General features: G+C 46.4%; 2 protein-coding genes across 3 annotated transcripts; both read right to left on the bottom strand.

The window, feature by feature from the left end:
• Positions 1–6,636: 6,636 nt before the first annotated feature.
• On the bottom strand, positions 6,637–9,322 carry RPL22L1 (ribosomal protein L22 like 1). Its single transcript, XM_052803683.1, has 4 exons — positions 9,237–9,322; positions 8,810–8,902; positions 8,274–8,395; positions 6,637–7,479 (listed from the first exon to the last, which is right to left on the bottom strand). The coding sequence occupies exons 1-4, from the start codon at positions 9,243–9,245 to the stop codon at positions 7,335–7,337; spliced, it is 369 nt and encodes a 122-aa protein (XP_052659643.1). The 5' UTR covers positions 9,246–9,322; the 3' UTR covers positions 6,637–7,334.
• A 78-nt stretch (positions 9,323–9,400) lies between these two features.
• EIF5A2 (eukaryotic translation initiation factor 5A2) lies at positions 9,401–18,432 on the bottom strand. 2 transcript variants are annotated; one of them, XM_052803681.1, is made up of 4 exons: positions 18,225–18,429; positions 16,637–16,741; positions 14,930–15,061; positions 9,401–13,660 (listed from the first exon to the last, which is right to left on the bottom strand). In XM_052803681.1, exons 1-4 carry the CDS (start codon positions 18,387–18,389, stop codon positions 13,601–13,603), a joined length of 462 nt encoding a protein of 153 aa, XP_052659641.1. In that variant the 5' UTR covers positions 18,390–18,429; the 3' UTR covers positions 9,401–13,600. The 2 variants fall into 2 exon arrangements, with proteins under 2 accessions (XP_052659641.1, XP_052659642.1); XM_052803682.1 differs by lacking the exon at positions 9,401–13,660 and adding an exon at positions 14,308–14,839 and having other exon boundaries at positions 18,225–18,432.
• Between the last annotated feature and the right edge of the window lie 4,686 nt (positions 18,433–23,118).

Below are 23,118 nucleotides of genomic sequence, written 5' to 3'. Positions count from 1 at the left end.
TTCCCTTTTCTGTAATCCCTACACCTCATCCCTTTAGACATAAACCGTTGACCAAGTCTGGGACTAGGAGCAGATCCAGCCGGCCCTGGGCTCCTCTCTGAGAAGGAGTCTAGAAAGCAAGGGGGTCTGCTCCGAACCTCATGACCCAACAGGAGGGCTCTCCTTACTGTCTTCCCTGCACTGATTCCCAGGTAAGCAAGGCCTGTAGTATATGTTTGGTGATGCATGGTTAGCATGTTACACAGCTTACTGACGTGGTTTCATGCCATTTTTTGTTGTGAGCATGCTAATTTTGGTAGTGAGCATGCCAATTCTTGTTGCGATCAAATAAAATTTGAGTTTTGTGAGTTAAAGGATCCCTGGTGTTGTTCGACCTTAATCCTGACCTGGGAATCCGCAAACCTGAGTCATAGTCCTGAGAAACTGGGATGTGACATTTTAATTGGCCTCACAGACAGAATTCCCTGAGTCAAGGAGGATTCAGGTAGGAATACTGACAATCCACCTGATTTACAGGCAGGGAGAGTTGGGAAGTGATTTCTCAGCCATTGGCCGGGAGAGGTCCAAGCAGGGGAAGCCACGGCTGCTTGGGAACTGCTGGAGCTTGACTGCTTTCCTTCTGAAAAATTGGAATAATATAAGGTGTGTCCCACCAAACCGGGGATGATCTGGGCTCACAATAATTGGCATTAAGAAAGAATTACAGTATTGGCAAAAGAGCAAGAACAGAGACTTGGAAAAGGAAAGGCAATGGCATGTGGAGTGTTGGGAGCCGCTCTAATGGCAGCCCAACAATATAGGAGGGCAAGCAAATCTGCTGAAAGCATAAAATCTCTCCAAGATTAGTGAGGGAGCTGCAAAATCAATTGGTGGAAGAAAGGGCTAGAAGGGTAAGAGCAGAGACCCTGTTAGATGTGGAATGCAAGGCAAATCACCAACTTTGTACCGACCTGTTTGATTTACAAGATAGGGAGAAAATACTGTGTGAGGCACTTAAGGACCAGAGCGGAGCTAGAGACTCGGATTCTGAAAGCAAGGCTGGTTTTCCATCCCTAGCAAAGCGAGATGAACGAGAATCCCCCAAACCACTTTACCCTTTAAGAGATTTGGAGGATTGTAGGAAAACGTTCTCCCTTAAGGAAGGTAAAGTGGTATTACACCCTTTGATAAAAACTGAGATAACAGATTCTGAGGAGGAAGATGAAGAGACTGTGGTAAAACAGATACAGTATTCAGCCTCGGACTTGTCGAAGCTTCAGGAAGAATTTAGCTGCTTGGCAAAGGAGACTGAAACTGAATATGTGTAGAGGGTGTTGCTGACAGGGGCAACCGAATCATGCTATCGAAGGATGAAGCCCAAGGATATTGGGAGCTGGGGGTGTTTCTCATGGTAGATGACCCTAGAGAACCTTGGTCACTGACCCAAAAGGTGGCTAATTGGGCGGGAGGTTTAGACCCTCTAGAAAGAGGAATCCAATCAGTATTGATACCCCCAATATTGATCACTTAACTGAAAGCATCCAAAAAACCTGCCTGCCTCCAACTCATGCATCATAGACAATCCCAAGGAAACTGTCCCCTATGCTATTGATAGCTGATCCCGACCAAATGATCCCACTTACAAGGGGCTTGCCAGACTCCCTAAAATTATATGCAATTCAGTTGCAAGACCAGCTAAGGGACACCCTGACTCTGCAAGCAGGAAATCCTGCCAGGAATCTCTGCCCCTGAGAAGGGGCAGAGCCCTAACCTGGGGTGAGGTTGCCCAGGAATTAATTAATTGTGGAAGGAGAATGGGAGTAATTGGAGGAACTGGTAAACAACGGGCAGTGGTACAGAGAGTAGCACCGAGAGAACAACCACCCCTCTGAGAAATCCGGGAGTCAGGAGGAATTTATTCTGGGCTGAAGGAATTGAGAGGGGAATTCCCCAAGATTTACTGGAGGGCATGCCCACCATGGCATGGGAGAAGCTTGTCTGTGCATGGAGGGGAAAGGGGGAAATACCCCCAAAAGAAGGACCACCTACTCAAGATAGTACTAGGGCAGAACCTAAAGCGAGCCTGCAGAAAAACAATCCCTCAGCCCCAGAGGGAGAGCTAATTGACTTGAAGTTGGGAAATGAGACATGTTGTCCCCAGTAAGCGAGCCAGGGGACAGCAGGTGGGTCTATATAAGGAGGCTTACAGAAAACAATTGAGGGGATTTAATGATTACTTTTCCCCTTGGTCCCCTTAAAATGCCTGTCACCTTCTTAGTAGATAAAGGGGCTCAAATGTCAGCACTTCGACAAGATGTTGCTGACCGCAATGGGATAGTTGCTGAAAAGAAACAAATATGGGTAACTGATGTATTTGGAAACTCTCAGCCCCAGGCAACTGCTCGAGTTAAGTGTTGCAACAGAAACTATAATGATACTGGAACCACTACCAACTAACGCTTTGGGACTAGATTTGCTGAAAGGACGAGCCTGGATAGACTGGAGAGGAAGAGAGTGGGTGTTTGGTCTCCCCACTGCGTCTGTATGACTATTACAGCCTGCACCTGAACTACCCCTTTCTAAGATTATTAATGTCAAGCCTTACTTGTTCCCTCTAGGGGCAAGAGAAGGGATCACTTTGGTGGTAGTTGAGTTACGGGAGCAAGGGATAATTGTCTCCACACACTCGCCTTATAATTCCCCGGTGTGACCAGTCCATAAACCCAATGGAAAGCGGTGATTGACTATTGGTGCCTGAAGGCCAACACAGGCCCCTTGACAGCTGTGGTGCCTAACACAGCTGAGCTAATTGTGACCATACAAGAACAAGCCCATCAAATTTTAGCAACTGTCAGTGTAAAAGATCTGTTCTTTATGGTCCCGTTGCAGGAAGCAGACAGAGATTGCTTTGCTTTTACGTGGGAAGGCATGCAATTCACTTTTACACGTCTCCCCCAGGAATATCAGCACTTGCTGACAATGGCTCACTATGCATTGGCTCAAGAGCTCACTAAAATCACTCCTGTGGAAGGGGTTAAGGTATACCAGTATATTGATGATGTATTGATTGGCAGCCCTGATATCAAATAAGTGGGACAGACCCAAGCAGAGATAATTGCTCACCTAGAAAAACCTGGACTCCAAATTTCAGATGAAAAGATATAATTCCCACCTTCCAAAGCAAAGTTCCTGGGTATCTGGTGGAGGGGAGGAACAGTGTACATTCCCCCCAAAACCTTAACTACCCTCAAACAGGTTAAAACGCCTGGAAATAAGAAGGAACTACAGCATGCCCTAGGGTTCGCTCATATTCTGGAGGAAACATATTCCTGATTTCTCTGTCGTAGCCTGGCCCCTCTATGACTTAACATGCAAAAGAGCTGCTTGGGACTGGACCCCCATTCATGAGGAAGCTCTGAAGCTGTTAAATCTTTGAGGCTGGGGTATATCAGGCCTTAGGGCTAACTAATACACCCAACAGATCCACTCCACATTGAGTGGGGTTTTGCAATTCACAGAATGTCCACGCATATGTGGCAATGTGGACCAGAAGGCACGACTCGGCCTATGGGATTCTATTTGCACAGTTTCAAAGATGCAGGAAAACTGTATTCAGTTTGGGAAAAAGGCCTCTTTGTAGTTAGCCTAGCTTTGCAGGATAGCGGGAGCTACTTTACTGCTGGGTTGGCCCAAAAGTGGGTACACTATGAAGAAATACAGTGGGTTTTCTACACCCCATACTACCCTCAAGCAAATGGGATAGTGGAGCGTACTAATGGACTTCTAAAACAAGCCCTAAAACCCCACAAACTGGGATGGCCGCAGTGAGTGCCAGATGCGGTCATATAAACAAATAGCTGCTGGGGGGAGAATGGATGTCCTAGACTGACTGTATTTTGCCCAAAGCCCCCCTCCCTACTTCCAGGAAGCGCAGATAAGAAAGATCCAATATACCCGCTCCACTATCCTGGACAATCTGTTCTGGTAGATTTACCTACTGTGGGGGAAGTACCTATGACATTGAAAATCCCTTTGAACTTGTATGCATAGACAGCAACCGATGCACATGGAAAAGACCACCAAATCCACAGGCGATGGATAATACCCTCATTTTAATCTGTGAACTGCTTTGTATTTGCACTTTGTAGAACCAAAGAGAAATGGAGAAAGACGGCAAGGGACCTGTGCTAGTCCTAACTATATTAATTGTTATTTGTATTTTTTGTCTGTTATTGGGGGGGGGGGGGGGGGAATGCTTTGGGGAACCTTCTCCCTCATCCTGATCCTTTCCACTGGAGGACAGGGAAAAGATTCTCCAGATCTAGCTTGGAATTTGATTCAAGGTTTTATGCACCTCTGGAATGACACCAATCCAGGTGTTTGTATAAAGGAATTCAATTCAGCCTCAATCTATGTATCATCAATCTTGCGAAAAGAAGCTGGTAAACCAAATTGTTCCTGGAATGCTTCCAGGGGACCTTTCATTGCTCTAAAAAACCCCCAAAACCCGAACAAACAAAAACCCAAACAAACCTCTCTGAAAAATCAAAGATTTATCTTCCCTGAGGAGAAAATCTTGAATCTTGTGATGTTGTTGTTAAAAGAACGTGGGGTATATGGGATGTTAAATCTCACCCATGGAGAATGCTGTCTCACCATATACAACGCAACTACCTCCTTAGAAGTAGAAAAGATGAGAGAAGTTTTTCTAAGCAATGCAACCAAGAGACTGACTTAATGGAGGATCTTTGCTGACCTCTCTCCTAATGTCCTTGGGACTCATGGGGTGGGGAAAATGACTTGTTAGCATTGGACATGTTATGTGGATTTTTTGTTCTTAATGCTTGGCTGTGAAATTGTTGACTGATTACCCATGCCATCCCTTCCCTCTCTTCTCTCCCTCTGCTGTCCATTAAGTAAAGTTTTATATGTTATCTCTCTCCTCTTTCTTTAAATCTAAATCACCAGCCTGGGAGAAGACTATGACAATGTTTAAGCCATGGGGTGGTGTGAGAGACTAAAGGAGTTAATGTCTCAAACGTTGTGGTGGGGCAAGTTCTGCTTAAGGACTAACTCAGCATAACAAGGAACCCCAGGTGAGAAGAAGCCCATCAGCACCAGGAGGGGAGGGTGTGCAGGAAGGTGCGCAGCTCCCTGCTCTGATGGTAATGCTGCTCTGCTGTGCTGAGCAGGGCAGCTCACCGTGGATGGCCAAAGATCACATCTGCAGGGAAGAAGTTACTCCCCAAACAACCCCCAGGCCCATGGCCCAAAGGCTACCTAATGAACTCATTAGGCTAAAGTGCCTGCCCAAAGGAGGGGCAAGGATGATAAAAGGACACAACCTGAAGCCCCAGGTGTGCAAGCCCACTGGAACCAGACCCTTTGGAGGACTGAACCAATGCTGGACCCAGGACTGGTGAAATCTTTCTCTTTTCTCCCTCCCTTTCCCTTTTCTGTAATCCCTACACCTCATCCCTTTAGACATAAACCGTTGACCAAGTCTGGGACTAGGAGCAGATCCAGCCGGCCCTGGGCTCCTCTCTGAGAAGGAGTCTAGAAAGCAAGGGGGTCTGCTCCGAACCTCATGACCCAACAGGAGGGCTCTCCTTACTGTCTTCCCTGCACTGATTCCCAGGTAAGCAAGGCCTGTAGTATATGTTTGGTGATGCATGGTTAGCATGTTACACAGCTTACTGATATGGTTTCATGCCAATTTTTGTTGTGAGCAAATAAAAATTGAGTTTTGAGAGTTAAAGGATCCCTGGTGTTGTTTCACCTTAATTCTGACCTGGGAATCAGCAAACCTGAGTCATAGTCCTGAGAAAACTGGGACATGACAGCCTTGCAGCCAGTTACACAGGCTGCTCCCTTCCTTTTGCTAGCTTTGAAACAGCAAAATCAAACAAATCAACCCAGCAGAGATTACACGAGTAGCTGTTGTTCCACTGCTGCTTCCTCTCATCTCCCTGTGCCACACTTCAGGAACATTGAAAAATGACAAATGAGACCCCAGTGTTCATCCTCCCCTTATGTATTTTTCATTTAGATTTAGGTACCACAAGTGGGTGTCATGTGACTGTTAATGCATTGGTTTGTGCTTTGGCAGCTCTCTAAATAGTCTGTCTCAGAGGTTTCCCAGCAAAAACAATGCTGAATTAATAAAAAAAAAAATCATCAGGAAATTAAACAATTTAGAAGGCACACTTCAGCCTAAGCTAGCAGATTTGTTCCAAGCACAAAGTTCAGTAATCAGAGCCTACATGCATCCCTGTTTTACGATATTAAACAAATATGGCATCACTAATTCCAGAGTTCACCACTGCACTGGAAGCCAAGAGTAAACATTCTAATTAATCCCATGCAGAGTGTACTACCAGCTCAACAGAACACAGCACTGAAATGCATATGCATGCAATAGTTACTGCAGCTGCAGGCTCACAAACACCACTTTTTCATAGTGAAAACAACTCAAATTTCTCTTGATATTATGTGAACAAAAGAACATAATATCTGGAGGATATTATATATCCTATTATTATAGGATCTGGAGTGATTTGTGTGTCAGTGAAGAACCCCCCACTTCTACTAAAGAAATACTTGTATTGAGGAAATAATGCCAGGACTCAAATACAAGAACCATAAAATACACCATCATAAAAGCAGAAACATCTGTATGGATTTAATGGGATTCAGTCACTGTCAACATTAAAACGCATCTCACTGCTTCCCTTAAGTTGTTTTAGCTAGATGCTGGCAATGAGATTTGTCTCTACCTCCTTACCTGTCTTACTTGTCAATCTAATATAAACCTGGCTAACAAACTACTCTATTTATTATACTCCAGTTTGACTTGTGGTTATACACAGGAATACTACAACCAATTAATGATTTAGATAAATCACACAGAAATAAAGTATTTCTTTTAAAACTTGTAAGCCTTGTTTTTAACTAAAATAATTAAAAGTAAATAAAAGTAAACTTTCAAATATCATATCATTAGCTCCACATAAATTACCAGAAGGAGCTGGTACTTTTAGTCATAAAACAACTCTGGATGATTAAACTCCAATGTAACTGTCTTACATTTGAACTGGGTGAAGGGCTCAGTTCTTTTCTACTTGGACCTTCAGTGATGCCATGTTAAACAAACAGCTCTGATTTCTAGCAATGGAAGGAAAACTGCAAAACAAATTATTTCCCATGCTGGTTTTTAATTAGAACTTAAGAAAAAGGCTAGAAAACTAACCATGCTGTCAGGGTACAAAATCCTTATTCACCAATAAGTTAAGTGTTCTTATAAATAGATGTTCTAGCCTTTTGTACACTGCACTGCGTATAAAGCCAAGCTTCAATTATTCCTCAGACTCTGATCCTTCTTCATCTTGACTGATTTGGAAGTAGCGCAATTCGTACGTCTCCTTGTCAGACGCAACGACGCGAAGCCAGTCGCGCAGATTGTTCTTCTTGAGGTACTTCTTTGTGAGGTATTTTAGGTACCTTAAACACAGTAATTACACATTAGAACTTTCTCATTTAACAACCTTTACTGCTGTCTGCACTCCACCCAAGTAAGTCATGGCTCTAGCAGGGCAACACCACACTAATTATATCCAGAAATAAAAAATTACCATATATAACAGGTAATACAAGTATATTTTCACTCCAGACGACACATTAAGAATTTGTTATTTGATGCTTTTTGACTACATAGCACAAGGCCGGTAACTCAAAAGCATTGAGAAGTGGTTCTAAACCTTGGTCTAACATAACAGATACAGGTTTATCTCTATCAGCAAATGAAGGGGGGGATGCAGGGAAGGAACTCTACCTCTAATCAGTGTACTCATCTGTCGCATGCCCTAACATACTATGCAGTTTAAGGCTTCATTTGACCTAAGGGGTCCTTCTGCAACAACACATATTGTGTACCCATATATTTTAATACAACCGGTTAAGTAATAAAACAGCCACCCATGACGTGAATTCAGTATGACTTTTAAAAGCCTATCTTTCCTTGATACACTTCTAACAAGCTATATAAAGCATCTCTGTATTACTATGCTTGTATCAGAGGGAGCATTAATTTGCAATCAAGGCTTGAGTTTTAAAAAGAAGGTTTTTAAACATCTAATATTATAAATGTTTGAATTATGTCTTTCACTAATATTTACAAATGCTGTGGAGGTTAGAGCTAACGCCTCCTCTGTATGTATCAGAAGGGCCTCATGTTCAACACACCACCGTTCAAAATCCACTATCACAAATACAACAAAAGGAAACCTTTCACCAACCTTTTAGAAAATTGCTTCTCGGATGTCACTGTGATCTTGTTCTTCAGACGTTCAATGTGAACGGTGTTGCCCAAGTTTCCAGTTTTTCCATTGACCTTAACCTTCTCCTTTAGGAACTGTTCCTGTTTCAACATTAAAGAAATAGAACACTAGGGAATGGCACCCTAGGTATGAACTAGGGAAGGGACCCTAGCCATAGAGCAATATTAAAAATCACCGTTTACTTGTGTCCTGAGAGCAAGTATTTACAACGCAGTAAGATTTTACCGCATGTAATTAAAAAAAAAAAAAATCAGCCCCGTGTTAAAACAGGATTCAATTTAAAACAGCTGTATTATTTGTGGACAGGTGTGAACCCTCTTGTCTATAAAAGACATCTAAGCCCAAGAAACTTTCAAAAAGCGCCGATAATTTAAAGAACAGCTGTTGATTTTACTAATTGAGAATGTAACTTTTCAGCTGCAATTCAGTTACGGTACTGTACTAAAGCTTTTATTACACTACGCACCAGAAGCACGCGCAAACCCACGACTTACGAAATTCCCAGAATCAAAGATTCCATCTTCCACAGGATGGGTCAAGTCAAGGCAAAACTTCCAAGTTGACTTTTTAGACTTTCTGTCCTTTTGCTAAAACACACACACACACACAGACACAAAAAACCCCCATTAACGTTAACAATCCGCACCCGAAAAGCTTTCATCAGCGCGAAGGGGGGACCGCGGCGGCCTGTGGCGAGGGCCGGCCCAGGCCGACACCCGCCGGGAGAGCGGGGCTGACCGCAGCCAGCTCGCCGCGGGCCCCGGCCCCCTCCCACTCGAGGCCCTCTCGGGGAGAGTCCCGCTGAGCCACCACACGCCGCCGGGAAGAGCCGCCGTCTCCCCGCCAGCCGCTTCTCAGCCGCCCGCCATCAGCCGTCCCTCTGTGAGGCGGCCGCGGCCCCGCCCGCCCGCGCGCGCTCACCGGCGGCATGCTGCCCCTCCGCCGCTCTCCCACAAAAAGAGCGCCGCGCCCCCCACGCCACGCTTTTATACCCCGGCGCTGACGTCACCACGCAGGCGGGGCGGGGCGGGTCACGCAGGGAGGCGGGGCGCCCTCCCGCCGGCGGAAAAGAGTCACCACACGTCTTTAGCATGAAGGAGCCACCTTTTTATTTCATTTTATTTTCCGCTTTTTTTTTTTTTTTTTAATTTCTGTTGGACAGGAACGCAAGCGCTTCTCTTGCTCTCGTACAAGCCGCAGGCCGCGCCGCTGTAGCGGTGAAGCGTTTCTCCTGCGGGAAGGCGAGGGTGCTGGCGGAGAGCGGGGGAGCGGACGGTGCCCACTGCCACTCGAGACTCAGAGCCGGAGCTCGCAGATCCCCTTCCACGCCGCCACCGAAGCGCTACGGGCTCTCCCACGGTCCCTGTCGTCTCAGCCAGCACCCAGCTCCCCGCAGCACCGACATCCTTAGTATTTCTGGAGCAAAACACGCATCGACGTCCTTCCCCCGATCGTTCGCGTGGCGTCGAAAACAATACAGCTTCCAAAACAGATACACGCTCGAACCGCGAGGACTGCCCTTCCCGGTTCACGCGATTTACAGGGTTTGGTTTTTGCTACGATCAGTACAACGAGTCGTTGCCAGCACTCCTCTTTCTCCCGCATTTCGAAAGCCGCACCGAGCAACGGTTAACGATATACATACAGCACAGGACGACAGGGGTTTTCTGCCACACAGCAATACATAGCAAACATTTCGCTTTAAGTTCGCAAACCAAGTTACTCTCAGATGCCAAATACCGTAGGGCCAGACTTCCGCTGCTCTCGGCATACCGTGCTGAACTGCCGAACGCTCCAGGATCTACGCCTTCGTTAACGTTCTCGGTGTATAAGCGAGATACTCGAAATATCCTTAACAAGGTCTTTTTTTTTTTTTTCCTGAAGTTTAGTTCTACTGTAACAAACTACATTCTAAATTACTCAACCGAAAAAAGTGGGATTTATTGAATTTTGAATTCTGTGAGACTGACCTGCAGTAACCATAAGAGTTCGAACTATCAACAAATTTGACTTCTTTACAGATTATGTAAAATTACCTGTATTGTGAAACTACAGACTGTGCACCGTTTCTGGGTACATTGTGGATTAGAAAAACCTGCGAGAGGCTTGAAAGCAGTTACGTTGAAACAATGAAACTCAGCTAACTTCTTAAAAAAAACAGCCCTGAGAACATGGCTCAACTAGCAAGAGCCTAGTTGAAAAACCACCATTATAAGCAAAAAATTAGAAGGTTCTATTGAAATCTTAAAGTATTACTTGCCAACATTTGAGGCAGGAAACACTGCAGTCTTTCCAATGCTGTAAAGTAGTAAGAGAAACTCAATGAATTGGAGCCATAAAAAAAATGCATTATTTGGAGTGGAAATACTTTTCGTCACCTCCTAGTTTTCACAGCCTTTACTCTAAGCAGTTGCATCAGCTATTAGAAGTTTATCGTTTTCGGTTTTGACACAATGTAAGTATTAAGACAGTACTACAGAACAAGTACATTGGTTAAGATTTGTTTTAAAGTAAAGCTATGAAAGGAGAATTTCCCTAAGCATTTGGTTAGGGATCTTAAAAATACGCATCTATATGGACTACTGATCACAAACAAAGTTTGTTGCAAACGATTCTGACAGTAAACTGAAACATCTTACTTTGGAAAAAATGCCTCAAATACATGTTCTAATTTAGAAGCAACTTCTTTAATCTTACTGAAACTTGGAGATTATGCTTAAGACTCATGCTTATGTATTACCTATGGGAAACTTCATGCATGACGAGCCAATGCTCTGCACTTCCATAATGTTCGAAGTGCTTCACAAAAGACAACTAAGTATCTAAGAACAAACCTATAATGAAGTACTTACTTAATCATTTAGATCTTGCAGAACTGAAGGTTGCAATAGAAGGACATCAATACGTCCCAAGGAGGGCTCTTCCAGCAAGCTGGAGGTCGTAAAACCTCTATCTTTAGATTGCTGTAGTACCTGAAAACTCCAGTCAGACCAGGACCCCACTTGTAGGAACAGGACAAAAACCAGCCCTCGTCCCAGACAGCTTACAGTCTAAGTAAATGCTTAGATTGTGGGCCAGTGGCATCAAATACCTGTCTTCCAACAAGGTTCTAGAGGACAGACAGGCACCTGAAAGTAGACTAAAGCACTACGAGGACAAGAACAAATCCAAGTCTTGTAGTTTTCAAGCGTATTAGAAGTATTCGTAATGCAGTGATAGCATTAGAACTTGCACTAGTTTGACATAGCGACCTATGACTTCCCATTTGACATCACACAGCTCAGCTTGCAGTCAAGACCACCATCAATGGTTTCACAGTCACCTCCAAAGCCAGCAAAGCCTCTCGTTCAGGTACCAGTTCAATAGAGAGGCAGAAAGGAGCATAGTGCAGACTAGCTTGAACTACTAAGCATGCTCTTCAAAACTATTCTGAATGCATTTCAATCTCTTGCATCTACAGCTTTTTTTAAAAGCAGTTTTGCCATTTCAGTCAAGGTGCTACTTATAGAGTTGACCTGCAATGTCTATTGTGCTAGGCAAGAGCGTGTGGCAGTATCCTGCTTCTGCCAGGTGTCCCAGGTAACTGTGCTTTATTACCAGAGTATATTTATTGCTGTCTTTACCTCCACTGTAGTGCTCTCCCTGTCATGAGAAGTCTACGGAAAAATGCATGTTTTTTGCCATCTAGATTAGACCTCCAAGATTTGCTAAGCCCTGCCACAGTATGTACAAGGGCAGTTCAGGACAGTTGCCACGAGCCCTTTGGGGATTAGAGAGTACATACTATTAAGCTACAAACATTTTAAGCAGCGTGAAGTCTGACCCTCGCTGCTGATAAGAGTGTGAATTGTGCGTGCTGTCCAGGGCAGCATGCCACATGTTTACAAGTTGTCCTCCGTTAGCCTGCAGCCACTGAAGCTTAAGGCAAGTTCATGAAACAATTATTTATCAACTGTGAAGAGAGGTCCGAGCCACGCACTAAGGAAGTTTCCCACTCATGAAGAGTCACCAAGTCTTAGAATTCAAGTTGAACGCCTTAAACAGGAGCAGCCTAGTTATCCTTCTATAACTATTGCTGTGAAGCCTTGTGTTTGCCTGTTAAGCTACTAAATAGTTATAGGCATGCATGCGTGTTTCAATGACTCAGAACTCCCTTGGATAGGAGCTAGCTTTCATAACTATGTAGCTATTTATTTACTTTTATAGTTAAGCCATGGTTGTTCAGTATTGTCTGTCAAGTCTATATTTTGAAAACACAATAGTTTTATTTTTTTAAAAAGAATCACATGCATTTAGTTTAGGCTCAATGCTACAGTTTGTCCCACTTCTTGAAAAACATGTGGTCCCTGTGCTACAAAAATATGGTCTGAACCTGAAGATTAAAACCTAAAGCTGGAAGCACTGCAACAGATTCCCATGGAGTTTGTCACCCTCTTATAGTTTAAGATAAATATAATAAAGGAAAGCAATTGAACTGCATTTTTCTATTTTATTTTTCAAGTCTGACAAAGGCCTCGAGTGAAAGTCTATAGCTTTAACATCCATTCTCACCTTTGTGTCCCCTTGACCTGTCTATGTCTTATCTACCCAATATTCCAACTGCCTGCCTAAACCACAGGTAGGCTTTGACACCATTTTATCGTTACAATAAGCCAACAAGTTGGCAAAGAAGAATACAGAGGTAATACAGTTAAGTTGCACATGGCCACTGGGGCTTGGTCAAGCCAGCTGGCATTTTTGATCACTTGAGTTTCTTGGTCTAAAAGTTGCGATTGGCACCTACAGTTCTGCAAGAGTCCCAATCCACAAAATACTTAAGCTTTAAAAAAAAAAAAAAAAAAAAAAGCTACTTTTATTGTCAGTTCTACCTAAACATGTCAAGAAAAATACTATTTGTGCTCTAGGTCACTTTATAATCCTAGATACCTACCAGCTTATCTAAAAGCCCCTGAATACTGTATTTTGTCTGTTCATACAGACAAACACTGTTTTGCTCAAGCAAATAAAAATATATCCACTAGTAACACCTGATTGGTTTCTCAGATCCATAGCTGAAACCCACAGGAATGTTAAAATAGTTACAATTAAGGAATTAAAATCTCAGTGATTTTGAAAACTGCCAGTTAGCCTGCAACACTAATCCAGAATCCAGCACTGCTTTTTAACAATTCAGAAAAGAAATGAGGTTGCTTGTGAAGGCCAGAGCTTTGGTGACAATAAGAACCAAATTTATAGATCTGTGGTTTGTCCAGACCTGAGCAGTTGCCCGAGCCTGGCGATCCTCTTTATTTGCAAGGCTTTATGGCTACAGCACATTCTTCATTCATTGCACTTATGACGGATATCTGGAAGAAAAGACAGATAGGTGAACTCCAACCCATGCCAGAGGAGGCGCTCCTAGAAGTTACAGACTTTCACATTTTAGTATCTATCCCATCTCTCTTGAGAAGAAAAAAAGAAAGTTGAAGCTGGTAAAATTCAGTGATTAGAAGAATGTCCACAATATCTGCCCTCTGTCCTGGTTTCAGCTGGGATAGAGTTAATTTTCTTTTTAGTAGCTGGTATAGTGCTATGTTTTGGGTTCAGTATGAGAAGAATGTTGATAACACACTGATGTTTTCAGTTGTTGCCGAGTAGTGTTTAGACTAAGTCAATGATTTTTTAGCTTCTCATGCCCAGCCAGCAGGAAGGCTGGAGGGGCACAAGGAGTTGGGAGGGGACACAGCCAGGGCAGCTGACCCAAAGTGGCCAAAGGGGTATTCTGTACCATGAGATGTCATGCCCAGTATATAAACTGGGGGGAGCTGGCTGGGGAGGATGGCTGCTCAGGAACTAACTGGGCATCGGTCAGCAGGTGGTGAGCAACTGCATTGTGCATCACTTGCTTTGTATATTCCAATCCTTTTATTATTATTATTATTATTACTATTGTCATTTTACTACTGTTATTATTATCATTGTTAGTTTCTTCCTTTCTGCTCTATTAACGAGTTTTACCTTTTTCCTTCAGATTCTCTCTCCCATCCCAATAGGTGGCAGGGAAGTGAGTGAGCGGCTGCGTGGTGCTTAGTTGCTGGCTGGGGTTAAACCACGACACCCTCCCACTGATTTGCTCTTTTGCTGCCTTCTCTATGCCACATTGCCTTGGCTGGCACCTTGAGGTTCGTACAACAGAGGAAGATGAACAAGCTCCTGCAGTAGAGTCAAACTAACAACTGGTGTGGCCCAACATAAACTACAGTCTGCAGAGCTACTTGCAGACATGTTTGCTAACATAGCAAATTAGACTACTCAGACTATATCACAAAACTCTGCACTTGGTCCCGATGAAGAAAGCCTGGAGGCTCCAATCCACACCATGCGGACAGCACTGTTGGGATTTACCTAGACATCTGAGACACACCCGTATCGCCTCACTGTCAACTGAGCCAGGCTTCAGTGCCATACTGCGTGCTCCAGTACAAAAGTCCTTCTGCATCTCAAAGGACCGATTCCCGTGCTTCTAACCCGCTCATCATGGAGAGCTACAAATGGTCAGTATTAGAATAAGACTTCTTCATTGTATAATCAAGTGGAATTAACCGCAACTCTTCTTGTCTGCCCTCTATGCTTACCTGCACATCTTCATTGGCATTGAATTTTCCTTCTATTTCTTTGCCAAGATCCCCTTCTGGCAGCTTTAGATCCTCACGAACTTCACCGCTTTCTGTCAGCAGGGAGAGATACCCATCCTGAATACCTATCAGCTGTGAAGAGAAGTTCACTTTTAGGAAGTTTAACATCAGTAGTCACTAGCAGGCAGTAGCTGAAGGTAAGCAGAAGGCAGTGAACTCTACCTGTTACATTAATTCTTTAGTACTGTGTTTGTAACAGTTAAGAAACTAATTTAACTCAACTTTTAGCAAGAGTTTAGAGGGCGGAGAGTTAGGGCAACTGTAGCAAAAGCTATCAAGAACCACCAGAACCCTGCTGGTTATTTCCTAGTATGTGGGGCACCACAAAACCCATCCTTGTGATTTAGAAGAAGTACTGCTTCCAGGTCACTGGTTCAGCTTTTTACGCCTATGAATTAGAAACAGTAACTGGAATGGTGTTCACTGAACAGCATTGCTTTTACAAAGTGTACAAAGTTCACAACGGTTGAACTGTACGCTTCTATACCTTCATTTGTACAATGAGATACCATCATTTACATTAAAGGCTAATGAATAAATTGGGGAACATCCACCAAGCTCTGGACCACTTTTATAACGCTGTTTTCAGCCTAACCGAAAGCCTGACCTAAGGGGAACAGCTATTTTGACAGAGCAGGTTAGGGAACCTGGAACACGTAACAGTAAACCAAAAAGGCAGCCCTAACAAGTCTGATAAACATCAAGAATTTCAGTAGCAATGAGGACCCAAGAACACGAGAGAAAGATCACCAAGATAACATTAACAATCTCTTGGAAGGTCTGAGCCCTAAGACAAGCTAGTCACACTTAATCCAAACAGCACCAGCTGTCCTGAAGAGTTGCTAACCCTCTGAACTTTGGCTTTGTCAAGCAATTGCAGCCTTCCAGCTGATGTGGACGTGTATCAGTTCCTGACCAGAACTACTCCCGAGACAAGGGAAAGATAACCAACACGTTATAACTCAGAACCCGAATCTGCTTTTAAGAGCTCACTATCCCTATCACAGAAGGCATTACAGAAGTTAGAGGCCTGACAAGTTCCCTCCATACATACGTTTCAGAGCAGAGCTCAGGAGCACCAAAATTACTTGAGATCAGCTAAAGCCAGCTTCCACGCAAGGAGCAGAAAGCACTGTAGCAAGTTAGAATTGGTATCAGATGCAGTTTAAGACTGTCTTGTTGATTCATCTACCCTATCTAAGAGTGAAATTATAAATGACAATACGTGCTTCGATTCAAATTTACTTTTAGTGAGATCTTCATTACCCTTTAACTAATAATAACTTGCAGCAGGGATAACACCTCTCCAGATACTAAAGGGTGCCAGTATCGCAAAGAATGAAGAAGTGACCTTACAACATGAGCTAGAAAATGTTGTCTATTACCTGTCATTTCTAAAGATTGCAACTATAACATGAGGTTGTCAGTACAGTAAGGAGCTCTCCATCGATGAGCTCTGACAGTTTTAACAATTCAGTAAATGCTACAAGTTCAGCAATGCCATGTCTCGACAGGCAAGTTCCATCAATTCTGACAACAGTACCTTATTAATTGAGAGGCAAGTTTTGGGATGAAGAGAGTTTACACGTGGTATTAGGAGTATAAAGCCTCCTAACGTGTGGGAGGACGCAGTGACTGTTAACTCACCTGGTAATCATTCCTCTTGATATTGGGAACATCCATGTTATGAGTTGATGGACAAATATCTTCATATTTTTTACCAGTGAAGATATCAATACCAACCAAGTGAACCTACAAGAGAAGAAAAATAGTATCAGTTACTGTAGGTCCTAGAGAAGCAAGATGCCATTGCCATCAGTATTGCTGGTTCCACACCGTTTTCTAAAAGATCACGTGTGATACCAGACTCTGCCTGGACCCTTTGCTTGTGGTATGAAAGCAGCCCATGCAGCAAGAGAAAGCCTCTCACACCCTTTCGTAGCACACTACAGAAACACTACATGAGAACGCAGATCAGCCACTGTTACCTTCCATAGCCTTCTGTAGTTTTACAGCAGCAAGCTAGAGCTCAAGAGTACGCAGCGGTTGAGAAAAAGTTTACTTCAAGTTCTAGCTGTTCTGAGAAACACAACAGTGTCGGTGACAACGTGAAGGTTAAGGGGAAAAGAAGACATGGTCATGCACAGAGATTAAAGCAGCTCCCACCTCCCTTTATGCTAGCAGCAGCTGTCCAGCTAGCACTTGGATTACCAGTTCATAGCCTGCTCTTCTCAGGTCCTTTCACTCTCATAACTGTTTCAGTGTTTAAGAAAACTGGATCTGCCTAATAAAACAAGCCATAAAAAAAGCAAGGGGAGGGAGAAAGGAAAAAAAAACCTAGCAAGGGCTTGGTATACTCTAGCTTTGACAAATCCTAAATACTTTACCCACCTACCTGTACCATACAAGGTTGTGGAAACTTACAAATCTAATTAGTCCGTGTTTGTAACAGATCTGTCTCTAAACTCTAATATACCCAGCACAAAGTGTTGCTGAATGAACGAAGGGGGAGTCTAGCCTTGGTCCAAGCTTTGGACAGCTGCATAAGCCAACTGCTTAGGCAGCAGGACTGCAGCCTAAGAATGTCCCTGCTGGAACGCAGGAGGGGGAAGGTACGCCTCACTCGGTGCTGAAAAAAAGGAAAGAAGCAGCGAGGCAAGCCGGCAAAATAGGGCCAGAGCAGGCCCGGAGAGGTAACGACTGTCTGCTGAGCTCTTCTGGATTATGTAACAGAACATGGGCACTTCTAGTAAGCGCTTAAGTCGAGCGCTGCAATAGTGAAAGCCTGCTAGCACAGGGAGACACAAAAGTGCTTTGGTGGGTAGCGACAGCACAATCCAACCACGCCCTAGTGATTTCATCAGCCCCCCTTCCAGAACTTACTCTACCCCCACTACAGAAACAGGTTTTATCGCTATCAGCTTTAAAGCTTTTTAACAAGTTGGGAGGAAAAAAAAAAAACCCAACACCCTCCCCCCGCTCCCCGTCCTCAATCCTTCCTGCGTTACATTACTGGAAGCCCTTGAGCTAAGTCTAGAGCGAAGAGACACACGAGACGCTGCTGCGAGAAAAGCAAAAGCAGGATACAGAGCACTCTGCCAAATGAAACGCTACACCCTTCCCTCTCGGCCGGCCAAGCCAGCGATGCCGCTCGGAGGGCCGGGAGCCGCAGAGAGCACACACTGCGGGCCGAGCAACAGATCGGGGCTTGCAGAGCCCGCCCGGGGCCGCTCACCTTGGCGTGGCCGTGCTTGCCCGTCTTGGAGGTGGACATCTCCACGATCTTGCAGGGGCGGCCCTTGAGCACCACGAAGCCGTTCTTCCGCAGCGCCGAGCACTGCATGGGGTACGTGAAGGAGGCGCCGGCATCGCCCGTGGTGAAGTCGAGCTCGTCGGCCATGGCGCTGGGCGGGGAGGGAGGGGGGGGGGGAGCGGGCTGGGGGCTGCAAGCAAGCGAGAACGTCGGGGCTCGGAGATCCGGTGGCGGGAAGGGCCGGTGCCCGGGGGGACACGACACGGGGCGAGGAGGGGGGGGGGGGGAACACGGGGACCCAACCACCTTCTCCCGGCGAGGGCAGCGCGATGGCGGCGCCCCGGGGCGGGGAGGGCCGGGCCTCGCGCCCCGCCACGTGCCGAGGTCCCGTCCCCCACCGGCGCCCGCTCCCGGTCTCGCCGCCCCCCCCCGCCTTCACTTCCCCGTCCCCTCAGCGCCGCGGCCCTAGCCGCCAAACAGCGCGCAGCCCCGGGGGCCGGCCCCGAGCGACGGCGCGGCCCCTTCTTACCTCACGAAGACGATCGGGGAGGCCGGGCGGGAACCGGGGACCGGGGACACGGCGGAGGGGGGGGGTGGGGGGGGGGCACGGCGCCGCGCACACGCGCCCGACCACTGCGGCGGGAAGGGGGCGGTGGGGCACGGCGGGGAGCGCGCGCGCCAGGCCCCGCCCCCGCCCCGCCCCGCCCCCCCGCTTCCGCCGCCCTCATTGGTCCGTGGTCTCCCCCCCTCCCGCCTCCACCGCCTCGCTCCGAGGGGGCGGGGCCGGCCGCCTCTTCCTTCCTTCCTTCCCCTTCCCCTCCGCCCGCCGGCTGACCACGTGCTGGGGAGGGGGGGCGCTTCCCGCCTTCGTCCGCCCGGCGCGTTCACCCCGCCCCTCGCCGGCGCCTACGGAGAGCGGTTGGGCTCAGCCCGCCCTCCCGCCAATCGCGCGGCGCCGGCGCCGTTGCTACCCGGGGGCAACCCCTTCCCCCACCCCAACGCAGCCCCGCCCCTCGGGCTGGCGCATGCGCGGGGCTGCCCCTCGGCCGCCAGGCGGCGCCGCGCGCCTCCTCCCGAGCCACACCCCACCCCCTTTTCCGCCATTTTGGCGCTGAGGGGGTGGCTGGAGGCCGCTTCTTCGGAAGGGCGGTCCGGTGGTTTCCCGGCGATAAAACTAGGTTTTAAACGAGTCGGGGAAGAAATGGCTGTTCCCTCGTGAGGTGTGCTTAACTGTCGACACACAGCTCGTTTGTCGGCTTAATGTTTCCCCTTTCAGAATAATGAGAAACGAGCAATGTGTGGTAATCCTTCAAAAGGGCCTGAAATTGCCAAGAAGCCACAGTGAGAGCTTGTTTTCACTCATGGACACGAGAATCAGATGGCTCCGTGCCCTGCCCCTTAGCCTCCGGCATCCACCCCCTGCACTGTCTTGAGGAGAGAGGTGTGTGGTGACGAACATAGCCACAAAGCCAGCCAGACGGATCCCGAGCAAAAGGAGGCCGAATGGTTATTTTTGCTAAAACTCTCCAAGTCAGAGGCCATAATACTTCCTGTTTGAATGAATTCACCTGAAGACTCTTCTGTGGAGCTGCTGGTGGATGGGGCCCAGCCTTGGGAGTGCCATGCGGATCACCTACGAACACCAGACAAACAGCAAAACGCAGAAACTCGGTGGCGTGTGGGGCAGCATTGTCAGAGCACTGTGGGCTGTCCTACGTTTTCTGCCCCGAGGTCCCGAGTTTGTCGTCCGTGTTCTAATGGGGTTGCTACATGAGTCACGTTTAACGTCACGTTTTTAAATGGTTAAACATGGGATCTTTTGTTTAATTCGTGTTAATCTGTGTGATCTGTTTGCTTGTGGTTCCACGCTTGGTTACATAGATCCCACTCGAAACTGTACAGCATGTACCCGAAGAGATAGGTTTGGCTTTCATTTACACAAGGACCCTTTATAATGCTACAGCAGGTCAAGACGGTGGCTCTCTTCTGTTACCAGGGTGTTCAGTGGATGCTGACCTCACTCAGCCTGCTCTAGAGATGATATGCTTTACCCTGGGGAGCTGCCTGTTTTTCTTCTGTGTCAGTTGATAAGCAGAGTCTGGGGCATTCTGTTAAGTGTTTCTACAAGGGCAGTGTGTATTTGTTTATCTGCAAGTGTATGACTAGTTGCATGTGCTCTACGGCTTTTTTTCTTCTCATACTTTGTGAGAGAGCTGCCAGCTGTTCTGAACCCAAACTGGAGCAGGCTGGGGCTAAGCACTACTGATAATTTTTTTTTCCTCAGGTATCAGACTATAAATTTGGTTGATTTTCTGCAATTAACAGATTCATTTGGGATGACTGGAGAGATGTTCTGGGTTAAATCAAGTCTTTTTACTGAAGTGCAGCTGTAGATGATACTTGGTTTTGAGACGCAAAACAAATATTCCGAGGCAGCCTTTATTTGAGATGCAATAAAAAAATTGGAAATCAGCTCCATCAGTCATTGCTTGCAGGCATCGTTCCTTTGCCTGGATCAACGTTTATTTTCTAAAGTTTGTTTCTTGATAGTACTAATGTGATTATCCCACTTTTCTATACAACAATAGCAATCCGATTTCAAAGCATATTTGTAAATACCACGGCCTTTCACATTTAAATGTATTTCCTTTCCAGTGTTGCACAGCTGGATCACACACGCATCTTTTCTCTCGAGTAGACTCAGTATGTTATCAAGCTTTGGTTCTCCTAGCTAAGTCTTTATATGAATTGCGTTGCAGAGGTGATCAGGGATTAGAAAACTTTTGGAAGGTTTAAAGTGAGTGAGTTGTATCTGTTCTCAGTTACGTTCAGGAGAAATGTCTGATGCCCTAAAGTACCTCGTTAAAGCCTAGCCTCGAGAGTATGCATTTCAGCCAGCCCTGGGGTAAACATCCCACCTTGTTTTCAGCAAACCCACCAGAACGCAGGAGGTGGTGTTTACACCAACACGAGCCGTGGGTGCAGCCTAGCTTACGCTGCCTCCTTGCTCCAGCTACTTGCCTGTTGCATCGCTAGCTTCTGTGAGAAATCTCACTGGGGAACATCAAGGAGGGCAGCCGTGTCCTGGGACTTCCAGGGGTGTTGGCCTGGGTGCCCGGAGGACAGAAGAGGGTGCCGGAGGAAAGCCCTGCAGGCTAGCTGAGAGAGGGCCAGTCGCAGAGCAGCGGTGAGCAGTTTACCCAGCCTTGTTCCCCTCAATGCTGGGTGAGCACCACAGGAAAAGTAGAGGGATGCTCATTCAGCAAGACTTGGTTCAGGTCACAAGATTAGAAAAAATGGGTCATGAGCAAAGCAGTGTAAACAACCCTGTTCCACCTTGAGCAAGCGTCTCTTGTTTCAGCTGCTGAGCTGTCTTACCTGGGATCCCACCAACGTGTCCTGACTGTTGGGGGTGAGCGTTCACACTGGCTTCTGGGCGCAGCCTCAAGCAGGAAGACGCGAGAGAGGCTGGGGACTGATGATCCCCACCTCCATAGGACGGTGCCATGCTCAGCAGACCCTCTGAGCTCCTACCTACAATCTCTTTGTGTAGCGTGAACGGGATTAAAGAGCCTCTGCAGCGACCTTGCCATAGACACCCCACTCTGCTCCAGGCACTGCTTTAGTCCTGCCGTTCACCTTCTTCCTGCGAAGAATGAATGCAGTGCCAGTGACTCACCTTGCATTTGCATCGGCCTCAAGAAAGGGATTCGGGGATGCTGGATGGTTCCTACAATTATTAGGGGCTGCATGCCCTGGGATGCTTAAAAACTACGGCAGTACTGCCTCTGCCTGCTCCGGGGTCACGCTTACCTTTCTGTGGTCCACACAACCACCCAGCTGGACAAACGTGGTCGGATGAGGTGTGCACGCACAGCTGCACTGTCCGAATTACCCAGGGAATTACCCTGGGCACACAATGGACATCAGAGGCAAGCGGTGACAGCGCAGGGACATTGAGCTGGCAGGAACCACCTGTAACTCCCACTAGGAAGAGGGAAAGCACAGAGTAAGTCCAGCTGTTCCCTCCTCCTGGGGCTGCAACAGTGCTAGTACAGTGATATCCCACCCACGACCTGGGGGGCTCTGATGCTCTTCATAGTCAACGAGAGCTGCTCTCTCTCCTGAACAGAGCACAGGGAGGCAAAACCACGAGGCAGTACCCAAGCCTCGGGTCTGCAATTATATCTGCAGCCTGTAAAAGTTAAGGACTGCTGATCTACAGCCAAGATTTATTGCCACCCTGCTGGGGAAGGGATTCCTTCCCTTTCAGCACAGCTATTCAGGCTGTGCCTTTGGGTGAAGCTTGCCAGTGTTGCTTCAGGATTTAGCGAAACACTTGAGCACAGGCTCAGTTACCTTAAATTAAATCTCATGCTTACACGTGCTGCTAGATCCAGACCTGATGTCCTGCACTGTAATTCCTCAGGTCCCATAGATTTCAGTGAAAGATAAGGACATTGGACACCTTGGAAAATGCATTGTACCTCAAAGACTTGGTCCCCTGCATGTGTGGTACTTGGGTTAGCTTCATCCTCATCAGCTGTTCGACTCAGGAGGTGGAGGGTAGTGCTTCTCAGTGATGAAAAACAAGTTGAAGTGAGGCAGAAAAATCTGTGATAAATTAGTGTGGCAAGTGTTAATGGGGCCAAATGTCCTGAGTTTATTGGATTAGGGAAGTCAAACTAATTTTAAAATTATGCCTAGAGAGTGGGAAACTAGGTATCGTTAGCCATTTATCTGACACAACAGAAAAGTCTTAATGGCTGTCATCTCAGCACATTAGGAAAACACTGTCAAAGCTCTTGCTGACAAGATGCTTTCTCAGGGATTATTAATTATATTGCATTATTAGCCAACCACAGTATAAGAACAC

This window comes from Harpia harpyja, chromosome 12 (genome assembly GCF_026419915.1).
Source record: "Harpia harpyja isolate bHarHar1 chromosome 12, bHarHar1 primary haplotype, whole genome shotgun sequence".
Lineage (NCBI taxonomy): Eukaryota > Metazoa > Chordata > Aves > Accipitriformes > Accipitridae > Harpia > Harpia harpyja.
The sequence above is the reverse complement of the archived record's forward strand: the minus strand, read 5'-3'. Positions and strand labels throughout refer to the sequence as shown.